Source organism: Emys orbicularis, chromosome 6 (assembly GCF_028017835.1).
Source record: "Emys orbicularis isolate rEmyOrb1 chromosome 6, rEmyOrb1.hap1, whole genome shotgun sequence".
Taxonomy (NCBI): domain Eukaryota; kingdom Metazoa; phylum Chordata; order Testudines; family Emydidae; genus Emys; species Emys orbicularis.
In genome coordinates this window covers 16,365,962-16,381,188 of record NC_088688.1, presented here as the reverse complement: position 1 = coordinate 16,381,188, position 15,227 = coordinate 16,365,962, and the positions used below count along the sequence as shown (strand labels likewise).

General features: G+C 45.6%; 1 protein-coding gene across 1 annotated transcript in view; it reads right to left on the bottom strand.

Annotated features, from left to right (window-relative positions):
* Window positions 1–249: 249 nt before the first annotated feature.
* LOC135880473 (tetraspanin-36-like) overlaps window positions 250–15,227 on the bottom strand; it is a 56,332-nt gene continuing 41,354 nt past the window's right edge. The window contains exons 5-7 of the mRNA XM_065406775.1: window positions 13,427–13,579; window positions 6,909–6,992; window positions 250–818 (exon numbers count right to left, since the gene is read on the bottom strand). Of these exons, the coding sequence (XP_065262847.1) occupies window positions 732–818; window positions 6,909–6,992; window positions 13,427–13,579 (324 nt within the window). The 3' untranslated portion in view covers window positions 250–731. The remainder of the gene's footprint in view (window positions 819–6,908; window positions 6,993–13,426; window positions 13,580–15,227) is intronic.

Genomic DNA, 15,227 nt, shown 5'->3' with positions numbered 1-15,227 from the left:
ATACTCAGATCTGAGGGGTCGATTCATCCCGTTGGTAGACGAAAGAGACAGCTGCAAACCTCAGATCTGGATTTTAAATTTGCCCAAAGTTCAGGGGTGTCTTGGTCTGAGGATATGATTCATGCTCGTCTTTAAAGCAAACTGAATTACAGCAGTTACAAATTGGAGAGAAAAAAACATGTCAGCAACAGTGAAATGTACCCTTGAATAATAATGCTTATAAACAGGAATATTCAAACCTTCTGTTTACAGATTTCTTTTGCTGCTTGAACATTTGTCATGGGACTGATTTCTTGTTGGAAATATTGAAAAGAGTTTAGAATGCACCAGGGCTGCATTATCAGTTTAATGATTAAAAACAATTTCTTCTGTGAGTTTCAGGTTACAAATAGGTCTGACAAATGTAAAACTTGCAAGAAGTAGGGTTTCTTTTTGGAGCCTATCACACCATCTGCTGTCGTTTTAGGGAATGTCACACATGTGAGTGTGAAACAGCCCTAAAGAAAGTTAAGGTATATGAAATCAGGTTGTTACCAAGGGACACTGCACACTGAAGCTGTCATTTCATAGGATACACTTAAAACCTTTCCAAATCTTAACAGTGTTCTTTCTGCTCACGTAAATAAAATACAGTATTTAACAAAGGGGTAATACATTGTCCATTTGGGGCATCTATACAAATCCATTTTATCACGAAGAAGCAGATGAAAAATGATCTTTCCATTGTCTTATCAAGCAAATACCCCTGAGTACAGGGGTTGGTAGCCATTGTCTTCCCTCTTGCATGTGAGCACACAGACACTCAGCATTCCAAAGAACTGAAAAGGAAAAAAGAATCTTTAGCTTTACTATTTCTTTTGGAGGTTGAATTTATCGTATGTTTTATCTATGCTTGAATTAAATTTAACCTCTCTGTGGCAGGGATGTTGCCTTCTACATATTTGTAAAGTGCATTGTAACAGCGCTCTAAACAACATAATACTGAGAAAATAAATGTATCGATTTTCTAAAGGTGTCTTTAAAGGTTACTTTTAAATAGTGATATGGACTCTGGGTTTTCTCCCCTGTTTTTCCCATAAATTTATTTCAGAAACATTAATTCCTAGGCAGCATCTGCTGTGAATAAGGCTGTGCTGGATTTAGAATGTAGATCTGTAATATGTTTAAGCATATACAGGTATGCAATAAAAGACAAAAACATTATGCTACAACAATTAGAAGAGAGCAGAAGTGGTGATTGATGGAAGAACTGACTACAGTCAATTACAAAGAAATAATAGTGATGAGAAGATAAAATTTATTGGACTGTGGAGTAATCAGAAGGAAGTGGTGGAAGCCCCTTCACTGAAGTAAGTTAACACTAGACTAGAAAAAATGCTAAAAATATATACTCTAGATGCCAATCTTGCCCTGACAGTGAACTAGGAAAAGGAAACTTTTGACTTTATCACCAAATCAGGCCCTCCTCCTACATTCAGATCTGCATCAGTGGACCCTAGCTCCCACATTAATCCAAGTGTAGGACTTGGGCATTAAATAGTAACAACAGTTACTTTGATACAACTCTTTTATAGCATGTATATAATTTAAGAGAACATTTTGCCATTGGCTTTGACATGTCCTCCCCAGTCAACGGGGAAGAGGATAGGAATCTCCGGAAAAATGATAAAAGGGACAATGATAAAGGAGAAATTATTAGATTAAAACTCAGGGACCAAATCTTCTTAAGTATGGAAAGTTTAATGCCAGGGTTTTAAAAAATCTAATTTTTACTCTATGCAATTTGATTCTTTTTTTCCATTTCTCTCAGTTCCCTCTGAGCGGTGAACAGCAGAGGCTAACAGAGGGAGTTTGCCTGGGAGCTGTCCGAGAGGAGGTACGCTAAGTGCTGCATTGGGGGGCTGTGTTGGTGAGTATCTGAGTGTCTGTTGCTGGGACAGTTTGTCAGTTTGACCCTGTGCTTGATTGCTTGCTTGTTTGTTTGAAAAGTGTGAATTGGGAGTGCTTTGTTCCAGGTGGGCCTTGAGTGGGCCTGACTGGTATATAAGGGCAGTCAGCAGTGAACCAGCTGAGCGGCGAACAGCAGAGGCTAACAGAGGGAGTTTGCCTGGGGAGAGCTCACTGAGGCTTTCATCTGCAGGTTTCTCTGAGTAGTTCTTGCAACAGCTGAGGAAGCTCTTAAGAGGAAGGTGATATGGAAGGTGAGCGATCAGCTGCTGTAACCTGCACAGGTTGTGCCATGTTTGTCTTTCTTCCACAGGACAGAAGCGACTTTGTCTGTACAAAGTGCAAGCTGGTCTCCATATTGGAAGAGAAGGTTCGAGGTCTGGAGAAACGAGTATCGACTCTGCGTTGCATAAGGGAAAATGAAGATTTCCTGGACAGACGTCAGGAGATGCTTCTACGGCCACAATGTTCTGAAGATTCAGAGCAGGCGCAGTAGGGACAGACGGATGATGAAGAAGTTTGGCAGCATGTGACCTCCAGAAGGAGAAAGAGGAGCGTCCATGTACCAGCAATGGAGATACAGGTGAGCAATCGTTTCCATGTTCTCTCTACAGGTACTAATGCGGAGAGTGGAGTAGATGACCCATCTGAGGGAAGGGAGCAGAAGGAGACTCCACCGATTGGAAGGCAAAAGATGCACTGTCCTAGGGATGGGGGTTCCACGACCACCACTCCCAAGAGGAGGAGGAGGAGGGTGGTGGTGGTCGGGGACTCCATCCTCAGAGGGACTGAGTCATCTATCTGCCGCCCCGACCAGGAAAACCGAGAGGTCTGCTGCTTGCCGGGAGCTAGGATACACGATGTGACGGAGAGACTGCCGAGACTCATCAAGCCCTCGGATCGCTACCCCTTCCTGCTTCTCCACGTGGGCACCAATGATACTGCCAAGAATGACCTTGAGCGGATCACTGCAGACTACGTGGCTCTGGGAAGAAGGATAAAGGAGTTTGAGGCACAAGTGGTGTTCTCATCCATCCTCCTTGTGCAAGGAAAAGGCCTGGGCAGAGACTGTCGAATCGTGGAAGTCAACGAATGGCTACGCAGGTGGTGTCGGAGAGAAGGCTTTGGATTCTTCGACCATGGGATGGTGTTCCAAGAAGGAGGAGTGCTGGGCAGGGACGGGCTCCACCTAACGAAGAGAGGGAAGAGCATCTTCGCCAGCAGGCTGGCTAACCTAGTGAGGAGAGCTTTAAACTAGGTTCACCGGGGGAAGGAGACCAAAGCCCTGAGGTAAGTGGGGAAATGGGATCCTGGGAGGAAGCACAAGCAGGAGAGCGCAAGAGGGGAGGACTCCTGTCTCATACTGAGAAAGAGGGATGATCAATGAGTTATCTTAAGTGCCTATACACAAATGCAAGAAGCCTGGGAAACAAGCAGGGAGAACTGGAAGTCCTGGCACAGTCAGGGAACTATGATGCGATTGGAATAACAGAGACTTGGTGGGATAACTCACATGACTGGAGTACTATCATGGATGGATATAAACTGTTCAGGAAGGACAGGCAGGGCAGAAAAGGTGGGGGAGTTGCGTTGTATGTAAGAGAGGAGTATGACTGCTCAGAGCTCCGGTATGAAACTGCAGAAAAACCTGAGTGTCTCTGGATAAAGTTGAGAAGTGTGACCAACAAGGGTGATGTCGTGGTCGGAGTCTGCTATAGACCACCAGACCAGGGGGATGAGGTGGACGAGGCTTTCTTCTGGCAACTAGCAGAAGTTGCTAGATCGCAGGCCCTGGTTCTCATGGGAGACTTTAATCACCCTGATATCTGCTGGGAGAGCAATACAGCGGTGCACAGACAATCCAGGAAGTTTTTGGAAAGTGTAGGGGACAATTTCCTGGTGCAAGTGCTGGAGGAACCAACTAGGGGCAGAGCTTTTCTTGACCTGCTGCTCACAAACAGGGAAGAATTAGTAGGGGAAGCAAAAGTGGATGGGAACCTGGGAGGCAGTGACCATGAGATGGTCGAGTTCAGGATCCTGACACAAGGAAGAAAGGAGAGCAGCAGAATACGGACCCTGGACTTCAGAAAAGCAGACTTTGACTCCCTCAGGGAACAGATGGGCAGGATCCCCTGGGAGAATAACATGAAGGGCAAAGGGGTCCAGGAGAGCTGGCTGTATTTTAAAGAATCCTTATTGCGGTTGCAGGAACAAACCATCCCGATGTGTAGAAAGAATAGTAAATATGGCAGGCGACCAGCTTGGCTAAACAGTGAAATCCTTGCTGATCTTAAACGCAAAAAAGAAGCTTACAAGAAGTGGAAGACTGGACAAATGACCAGGGAGGAGTATAAAAATATTGCTCAGGCATGCAGGAGTGAAATCAGGAAGGCCAAATCACACTTGGAGTTGCAGCTAGCAAGAGATGTTAAGAGTAACAAGAAGGGTTTCTTCAGGTATGTTAGCAACAAGAAGAAAGTCAAGGAAAGTGTGGGACCCTTACTGAATGAGGGAGGCAACCTAGTGACCGAGGATGTGGAAAAAGCTAATGTACTCAATGATTTTTTTGCCTCTGTCTTCACAAACAAGGTCAGCTCCCAGACTGCTGCACTGGGCAGCACAATATGGGGAGAAGCTGACCAGCCCTCTGTGGAGAAAGAAGTGGTTCGGGACTATTTAGAAAAACTGGACGTGCACAAGTCCATGGGGCCGGATGCGCTGCATCCGAGGGTGCTAAAGGAGTTGGCGGATGAGATTGCAGAGCTATTAGCCATTATTTTTGAAAACTCATGGCGATCGGGGGAGGTCCCGGATGACTGGAAAAAGGCTAATGTAGTGCCCATCTTTAAAAAAGGGAAGAAGGAGGATCCGGGGAACTACAGGCCAGTCAGCCTCACCTCAGTCCCTGGAAAAATCATGGAGCAGGTCCTCAAGGAATCAATTATGAAACACTTAGAGGAGAGGAAAGTGATCAGGAACAGTCAGCATGGATTCACCAAGGGGAAGTCATGCCTGACTAACCTAATTGCCTTCTATGATGAGATAACTGGCTCTGTGGATGAGGGGAAAGCAGTGGATGTGTTATTCCTTGACTTTAGCAAAGCTTTTGATACGGTCTCCCACAGTATTCTTGCTGCCAAGTTAAAGAAGTATGGGCTGGATGAATGGACTGTAAGGTGGATAGAAAGCTGGCTAGATCGTCGGGCTCAACGGGTAGTGATCAATGGCTCCATGTCTAGTTGGCAGCCGGTTTCAAGCGGAGTGCCCCAAGGGTCGGTCCTGGGGCCGGTTTTGTTTAATATTTTTATTAATGATCTGGAGGATGGTGTGGACTGCACTCTCAGCAAGTTTGCCGATGACACTAAACTAGGAGGCGTGGTAGATACACTAGAGGGTAGGGATCGGATACAGAGGGACCTAGACAAATTAGAGGATTGGGCCAAAAGAAACCTGATGAGGTTCAACAAGGACAAGTGCAGAGTCCTGCACTTAGGACGGAAGAATCCCATGCACAGCTACAGACTAGGGACCGAATGGCTAGGTAGCAGTTCTGCAGAAAAGGACCTGGGGGTCACAGTGGACGAGAAGCTGGATATGAGTCACCAGTGTGCTCTTGTTGCCAAGAAGGCTAACGGCATTTTGCGCTGTATAAGTAGGGGCATTGCCAGCAGATCGAGGGACGTGATCGTTCCCCTTTATTCGACATTGGTGAGGCCTCATCTGGAGTACTGTGTCCAGTTTTGGGCCCCACACTACAAGAAGGATGTGGAAAAATTGGAAAGAGTCCAGCGGAGGGCAACAAAAATGATTAGGGGTCTGGAGCGCATGACTTGTGAGGAGAGGCTGAAGGAACTGGGATTGTTTAGTCTCCAGAAGAGAAGAATGAGGGGGGATTTGATAGCAGCCTACCACTACCTGAAAGGGGGTTCCAAAGAGGATGGAACTCGGCTGTTCTCAATGGTGGCAGATGACAGAACAAGGAGCAATGGTCTCAAGTTGCAGTGGGGGAGGTCTAGGTTGGATATTAGGAAACACTATTTCACTAGGAGGGTGGTGAAGCACTGGAACGCGTTACCTAGGGAGGTGGTGGAGTCTCCTTCCTTGGAGGTTTTTAAGGCCCGGCTTGACAAAGCCCTGGCTGGGATGATTTAGTTGGGAATTGGTCCTGCTTTGAGCAGGGGGTTGGACTAGATGACCTCCTGAGGTCCCTTCCAACCCTGATATTCTATGATTCTATGATCTAATAAAAACAAGCCAGTCAGTTTCATGCTTGCTTGTATTTAATTTGCAGTCAATTTCATTCTCGGGTTCCCACACAAAGGACTATTTATTTGTTTTTTTAAAACAAAACCTTAGCTTTTTAAAAAAAAATTCCATGGAGACATTTGGTCTTAAGTTATGGAAAATCTTGTATTTTAAGAAGCTACATCTGGGCCATAGCATCCATTTTAAAAATGTTAAAAAAAAAAATGCATCTCTTAGCAAATGACTAATACAGTTCAGCCTTTCACTCAGTCCCATCAAGTCTTTTTCTAGTTTTGGGCAGGATCGTCCCATCCCCGAATGCAGGCAGAAAAGAGAAAACTGGTGCAAAACTGAGACACGAAGTTAGAAGTAGGGATACAGCAGCTCCTTGGCATGCTCCCTCTTCCTCAGCCTGTCAAAGCCCCTCCATTCAAAGACCATGCAGCGGGAATGCAGTGGATTTGGTTAGTGTGTTCTTGCAGCCTCCTCTCTGACCCAAACAATTTCCAAGCAGAAATCCCTGGGAAAATTGCTGTTAGAAGCAGTCTTATCCCTCCCCACCTCTCCACCCAGCTTTTGCTCCCCTGGAAATGGATGTCATGCAAAGCCATGGAAAGAGCAGCAAATTGCAGCAAAGTTACTTAAGGGATTGTGCAAGTAAGAAAATGGCACTGTTTTCTGTGGGGGAAGAAATGTACGTCGTTACAATTAAATACCTTTATGATGGCAAATCCTAGGATCACGAGCATAGCATAGCTCAATACAGCCTGTAGCCCATTTTCCACTTTCTCTGCACAGCCCTGTAGAGATGTAGAAAAGGAAGATTTAGCTGCCATTTGATTACCCTATTAAACTGAGAACAAACCAACAAATCCAATACAATGGGGCAGGTTTTGCACACAATCTCACAGGGGCAGGACCAGGGCCGGGTCCAGCGTTTTTGCCCCCCAAGCGGCAAAAAAATAAAAATAAATAAAAAAGCCGCGATCGGCGGCAGCTCTACCGCCGCTGCTTCATTCTTCGGCAGCAATTCAGCGGCGGGTCCTTCCCTCCGAGAGGGACTGAGGGACCCGCCGCTGAATTGCCACCGAAGACCCGGACGTGCCGCCCCTTTCTGTTGGCCACCCCAGGCACCTGCTTGCTGCGCTGGTGTCTGGAGCCGGCCCTGGGCAGGACCTTGTGCTGCTCTGCTATGACCCATGTGGTCAACGGCAGCAGCCTTGGCCTTGAAACAAGCTACTGCTCTTGCACTGCTCAGGAGATGCACTCGACAATCTAATAACTCTGCCATCTATAGTTTCTGTGAGTCTTATATGGCTCCGTTCAGTTACTGTATAAAGGAAGTTGCCACATACAGAGCCAGGAGGCTTGTGGTGGTGTCCACAAGGTAAAATGAGGGTTTGTGGGGTTCCAAAGTGGGGAAGATGGGTGCAATTTTTTTCTAAATTAAACCCTATGAATACTGAATGAATGTCATAATTTATTCCAGCATTTGATGTAAAATCTAGGGTTGGTAGCATAATCCTTCTCCCAAGCTGAAGGATTGATTCATTAGTGAGGTAGCAGGGTCATCTACCAAATCCCCAGCACTCTTCCCACAGCAGCTGGGTTTTCCTAGGTTGTCTCCTATCCAGTACTGACCAGACATAGATTATGAAAATATTATTACTCATATTCTCATGGTGCCTAAGGGCCAACCAAGAATGAGGACCCATTGTGCTAGACACAGTAAAAACATAATGAGAGACAGTCCCTGCCCCATAAAGCTTACAATCTAAACAGTCAAGACAGATAAAGATTAGGGGAAAGGGATATAACATACAGAGTGAACATAAGGACAGCCATACTGGGTCAGACCAATGGTCCATCTAGCTCAGTATCCTGTCTTCCAATAGTGGCCACTGCCAGGATGCTTCAGAGGGAATGAACAGAACAGGGCAATTCTGAGTGATCCATCCCCTGTCATCCAGTCCCAGCTTCTGGCACGTTACCTTGGAGATGCAAATGTGAGAACAATCTGATGGCTACAAATGTCGCCTTCTGTGATTTTTAGTGCTTTTAATATTTAAATCCTTTCAGTGGGGTTATGTAAAGCCAAGTCTACACTACAAGCTTTTGTTGACACAAGTTATGTCAGCATACAGCCGCCGCAGTCAGTATACTGCTTGTGCGCATGCATACTTGGTTCCTTGTGTTGGCGCTGCGCAAAGTCACCAGGAGTGCTTGTACAGATGCATAGGGCAATGCATCATTGACAGGTATCCCAGTGTGCAACCCACCACTATCCAGTCTTTTAGGAAGTGTTGGCATTGCACAGTGGGGCAGAAATGAGTTGTGCAGGCATGAGTGGGAGCAAGGGGTCAGCTTCCCAGCATGGAACTGTCTCCGTCCCATAAAAGTCATCTATATCCCATAATTTTCAGGCCTTTTTTAAAAATCCCATGAACTCTCATGGCCTTCCTCACTCTCCGCACAGCTCTGGACTATTGTCATAAGTGTTGCAAGCACAGGACGCATGATCCTCCGGTATTTGCAGAGCTACAAGAAGAACCGAATCAGCGGTTTTGTCAAGGTCAGGTTGCTGTGAGACGTAGCAAAAACCAATTCAAGGTTGTTGGTGGCATTCACTGAGCAGCTGCAGACAGGGGAGCGCCGCTGCTGGGCCTGAGAAATGAGCAGTGACTGGTGGGATCACATCATAATGCAGGCGTGGGGTGATGAACAGGGGCTGCAGAACTTTCGGATGCACAAGACCACATTCCTGCATCTGTGTGCCAAGCTCACTTCAGCCCTCCAGCACAAAGACACTAGACACTGACAGTGGAGAAGCAGAGAAGTGGAGTGGAGATCACACTGTGGAAACTTGCAACACCAGATTGCTACCAGTCAGTGGGAAATAATTCTGTAGTTGGAAAATCCACTCTGGGGGGCCATTGTAGTGCAAGTGTGCAGGACCATTCATCATTTCCTGCTACTCAAGACTGTGACTCTAGGCAATGCTCAGAACACAGTAGATGGATTTGCAGCAATGGGGTTCCCAAAACTGTGGTGGAGCGATAGCATGCATATCCCTATTTTGGCGCCAGCCCACCTTGCCATGGAGTACATCAACAGAAAGGGCTACTTTTCTATGGTTATACAAGCGTTGTTGGATCACCAGGGATGTTTCACCAACATCACTGCTGGCTGGTCAGGGAAGGTGTATGACGCTTGCATCTTTAAGAGCTCAGGACGGTTCAGGAACTTTCCTTCCTGACCAGCAGATTACCATTGGCAATGTTGAAATGCCAATAATAATCCTAAGGGACCCAGCCTACCCCTTGCTTCCCTGGCTCAAGAAGACGTACATCAGCCTCCTTGACAGCACCAAGGAAAGATTCAACTACTGGCTCAGCAGGTGCAGAATGATTGCTGAATGTGCTTTTGGTAGATCGAAGGGACACTGGGATGCAGATTTGTTCGCAATATTGGATCTCAGTGAAAAAACATCCCAATGGTAACAGCTGACTGCTGTGTCCTGCATAATATCTGTGAAACAAAGGGGGGAAAGTTGCTGCCGGGATGGAGGTGGAGCAGCTGTCTGTTGGGTTTGAACAGCCAGACACAAGGGCTATTAGAAGAGCTTAACATGGAGCTATATGGCCCAGGGAGGTTTTGAAAGAGCACTTTAAAAGCAAGCCACAGTAGGTCGTTGTGATGTACTGTGCTCTATCTGGCCCTGCTGTTTTGGGGCCAGTCAGGAATTGTGTGACGCTTGGTGTATATCTATGAAAATAACACTGTCAATGCAGCTGTTAATTTTGCGGTGCTTGCTGTCCATTTATGATATTACACTGTGTTTGTCACTGGTTCTATGAGTTGTGTCAACCTATACAATAACTAAGTGGGTGCTTTCAGTACCACTGGGCACTCTGCAGCATTTAAAAACAAGTTGCACAAGCACCTGTCAGAGTCAGTCTAGTTATACTTGGTCCTGCCACAGAGCAATAGGCTGGACTTGATGACTTCTTGAGGTCCCTTCCAGCCCTACATTTCTATGATTTTGTGGTATGCTGTGAATTAATAAAGATGAATTACTTTCCAAAGAATAGAATTTTTTGAGAAACAAAACCAGGCCAAAGAAAAATCTGTGCGATTTAAACACAAACACATTAAAAACTTAATAAATTAATGGAACAGAACTTTAACAAGGGGAAAGAACATTCACGTCCATTTTAGCTACATATACAGGAACCGTGGCTTTCACAGGTCAGCATATGTGAAGCTGTGGTTGTCCCGACTGTCCCCTGGGGCAGAGTGGTAGGAGAGGGATGCAGCCCGATGCCACATGGAATGCTGAGGTGCTGAGGAGGTGTATGGAGGTGTGTAATGGAGTTTTCCACAGATTACAAAGGGAGGTGAGCCCATGATTGTTGACCCTGTAGATTCACAAGAGTCTGAAGTATCTGTGTTTGCTGCTGGAGAAGCCCCGTTATGTCCTCATGCATTTCTCACTCCTTTTCCTGATGGTGCTCCTGGGCCTTTCTACTGTCAGCTCTTTCCTTCTCCATACAGTCTGCAACATTCATCCTCTAGGCCCCCTGCTCACAGTCCGATGCAGCACTGGCTTGCAGGATCTCATTGAATATGTCATCCTGAGTCCTCTTCTTTGTCCTCCTTATCTTGCTCAGGCGTTGCACAGGTGTGGAAGGGGAACCCTTCAAGGCTGCATTGGCAGCAGCTACAGACAAAACACACAGAGGAACCATTGTCAGTATAGTCACAATGGAAAGCAAAAGTTAAGATTCAAAACTCCCTTATAAATAATAATAATAAAAACTTGCTTCCTTCAAGTTTTAAACAATACAGGCTTATTGACACTTCTGCTTTGGTGTGCTTGTGCATGACACCACTCAGAGCTCGAGCCATGGTGAGAACGGCCCAGCAGGGTAAGGGAAATGAGGAAGGAATTGCTTGGTTGCATGAAAATGAATATAGGGCAATGGCTCTGAATACTGGCACCATTTTCCACAGGAAGTGGTGATTTTAACTGATATCTCACTCCTGAGGGTGACAAGAGCACAGCTGCTGCTGTTGTCCCAAAGCCACCCAGATCCGTATGCTGCTAGCCTGTGTACTGCTGACAGACATGGGAAAGTGTCCTACTGCAGAGGAAGAAATAAGGCTGTCAGCCCTTGAATCCTTCAGGAGAAGACTGCATAATATCTCCATGTAAGTTTCATTGAGATCTCTCTGGAAGATTCAAGGGACATCCCTGTGTACATAAACAAACTGCGCCACAAGCCCTGCCTGCCTAACTCTAGAGGGGAATGAAAAGCAGATAACAATGCTACCTCTGTGTTGTGACAGTGTGTACCCCCAACACACTATTGTAATAATCTTTGTACAAGGTAAGACTGTTGAGAGCATGTGGTGAGAGAAACTTTGCTTTGAATTTAACATAGTTTGTTAAGTTAGGCATGAGTTGCATTTTATCTTTATTTCTCTTGTAACCATTTCTAGCTTTTTTATCTCATTACTTGTATTCACGTAAAATCTCTCTCTTTGTGGTTAATAAACTTGTTTTATTGTTTTATGTAATGCAGTGTGTTTGAACTGAAGTGTTTGGGAAACTCCATTTGGGATAACAGGATTTGTGCATATAAAATGCCCGGACTTTATATGACCTTGTATTGTCCAGGAGAGGACTGGGCAGTACAAGACGTTCATTTCTGGGGGAAAGTCTGGACTGGGAGTGTGCTGGGGTCACCCTGCAGTATAACTCAAGCAGATAAAAGCCCGAGTGTGGCCGGCAGGTTGCAAGTGCACACAGACATAGCTGGGAGTGATTTACATACTAGAGGCTGTTTGTGAGCAGTCCAGCAGTGGAGGCAATAACAGTAAAGGCACGCCACGTTAGAGGGCCAGGGTGACACAGCTACTCACTAGTCTAGATTGTACCCTGGGTATGTCACGTTGTGCTGCTACCTCTTCTAGTACGAGTAAATTAATTAAAGTCAATAGCTGTGTCCTGTTAAGTTGGGGGCACCATCATTACATCATTATAATGGAAAATACAATTACACACTTACCCTAGGTTCCATTCCCCGCACTGGGCTCGCCCATGCTCAACTGCCGGACTGAGTGGACTGCAGTGGAGCCTCAAACAGGTCCTGGCTCACGGCATAGCTGGACACCCTCACTCACATATTCCCCATCCTCCTCATCCTCGCTGTTCATGGCCGGGGTCAGTGGTTGGGCTCCTCGGTGGTATCCACAGTGGTCTGCGGGGGAGGGGGTGTCTCCACCAAGTATGGCATGCAGCTCTTTGTAAAAGCAGCAGGTCTGTGGTTCAGCCCCAAATCGACTGTATGCCTCCATGGCCTTCTGATATGCCTGATGCAGTTCCTTCGCTTTCACACAGCACTGCTGCTAGCCCCTGTCATACTCCTTTTCCTGCATCCCCTGTGCAATCTGCTCATGGATGTCCACGTTTCTATGGCTGGTCCATAGCTGTGTTGCACAGCCTCTTCTCCCCACAGGCCCAGGAGATCCAATATCTCCGGTCTACTCCAAGTCAGGAGCATGTAGCTACCATGGTCAGCAGCACAGTTACACACAACAATGGAGAGCTGCTAGGTGTGCTTACCAAGTTGGACAACCAGGAAAAAGGCATTTCAAAATTTGCAGGGCTTTAAAGGAGGAAGGGCCTTATGGTCTCTGTGACCCCTAGGCAATGGAGTTCACAACTTTGCCCAGAGTGGTCAGTGCTAGACATTGTGGACAGCCATTGGAGACTGTTAGGGTCAACATAGGTGCTGCTTCAACTGCAGTACATCGTCCATGGCTCAACACTGCTCAGGGAGGCGTGTTAGTGAGTTGCTGTTACAAGGCGCTTACATCAGAGGGAGGCAAATTTAAGTGTAGAGACATACCCAGCTAGGTCAATGCAAGGCAATGCAACCTAACTTTGTAGTGCAGAGCAGGCCTAAGGAGGGGATTAGCTAGACGGAAAGACAAAGGAAGGGAGGGGGCAGAACAGGTTGGAGCAAAGAGCCAATCAGCACAGGCAAAAGAATGTTTAGAGTAAAAACTATAGAAAATAGTCTGATGAGATCCTCAGTGTCTGTGAGTCCCTGCTTGGACTGCTTTTTGCAGCTGCTCTGCCAGCTTCAGCCTCTGGCTGGCTCAGAGGAATCTAATGATATCACAGCCCATGGTGGCACTTTCCAGTTTCAGGGTAATTTATCCTCACCTTTGTATTGAGATCCTGTGGCTCATTCAGATGTCCTGTGCAGTTCTTAATGTCTTGTTTGCAGCAGCTCAGAGGAACACTGTTATTGCCAGTGGTATTAAACCACTGGGTGGCTGTCCAGTCGGTGTAGTTAGTTACTCCACAACATCGAAGCTGTGAAACAACAAGTAACTAAATTAATGCAAACAGAGTTAAGTTGTACCATTCTTAGGAATGTCATGCAGGTAAGTCTTTGCAAGATGCTGACTAATAAAAAAGTTACAGTATTCTAAAGTAATCCATCAAAACACCGCAGTCACACTGTTGTAAGGTGTAGTGAATTAGACCACTACAGTAGTGGGGTTTGTTTGTTTTTGTTTTTTAAAGGCAAATGCCCTCCAGTCCCATTGAAATCAGAATTCAGAGCTCTCAGCCCTGCACAGGATTTGGCAAATACAGCACTTTTCTTCTTCAGATACTGTACGCAGTCTAAAAATAATGGAAGGAGGAAAAGGGAAGTTGCTTCATCAGCACGTGAACTACAGATAGAACAAAAACAAGATCAGAAATACATCCTTTTCTTTTGTTAGTAATATTATTTGTGTGGCTACAATCACAATGGAGGACGGATTTATACAAAAAATTTCAGTACGTCAAGAAACTACATAAGAACATAAGAATGGCCATACTGGGTCAGACCAAAGGTCCATCCAGCCCAGTATCCTGTCTACCGACAGTGGCTAATGCCAGGTGCCCCAGAGGGAGTGAACCTAACAGGTAATGATCAAGTGATCTCTCTCCTGCCATCCATCTCCACCCTCTGACAAACAGGCTAGGGACACCATTCCTTACTCATCCTGGCTAATAGCCATTAATGGAATTAACCTCCATGAATTTATCTAGTTCTCTTTTAAACCCTGTTATAGTCCTAGTCTTCACAACCTCCTCAGTCAAGGAGTTCCACAGGTTGAATGTGCGCTGTGTGAAGAAGAACTTCCTTTTATTTGTTTTAAACCTGCTGCCCATTAATTTCATTTGGTGGTCCCTAGTTCTTATATTTTGGGAACCAGTAAATAACTTTTCCTTATTCACTTTCTCCACACCACTCATGATTTTATATATCTCTATCATATCCCCCCTTAGTCTCCTCTTTTCCAAGCTGAAAAGTCCTAGCCTCTTTAATCTCTCCTCATATGGGACCCATTCCAAACCCCTAATAATTTTAGTTGCCCTTCTCTGAACCTTTTCTAATGCCAGTATATCTTTTTTGAGATGAGGAGACCACATCTGTACGCAGTATTCAAGATGTGGGCGTACCATGGATTTATATAAGGGCAATAAGATATTCTCCATCTTATTCTCTATTCCTTTTTGAATGATTCCTAACATCCTGTTTGCTTTTTTGACTGCCGCTGCACACTGCATGGACATCTTCAGAGAACTATCCACGATGACTCCAAGATCTCTTTCCTGATTAGTTGTAGCTAAATTAGCCCCCATCATATTGTATGTGTAGTTGGGGTTATTTTTTCCAATGTGTATTACTTTACATTTATCCACATTAAATTTCATTTGCCATTTCATTGCCCAATCACTTAGTTTTGTGAGATCTTTTTGAAGTTCTTCACAGTCTGCTTTGGTCTTAACTATCTTGAGCAGTTTAGTATCGTCTGCAAACTTTGCCACCTCACTGTTTACCCCTTTCTCCAGATCATTTATGAATAAGTTGAAGAGGATTGGTCCTAGGACTGACCCTTGGGGAACACCACTAGTTACCCCTCTCCATTCTGAAAATTTACCATTTATTCCTACCCTTTGTTCC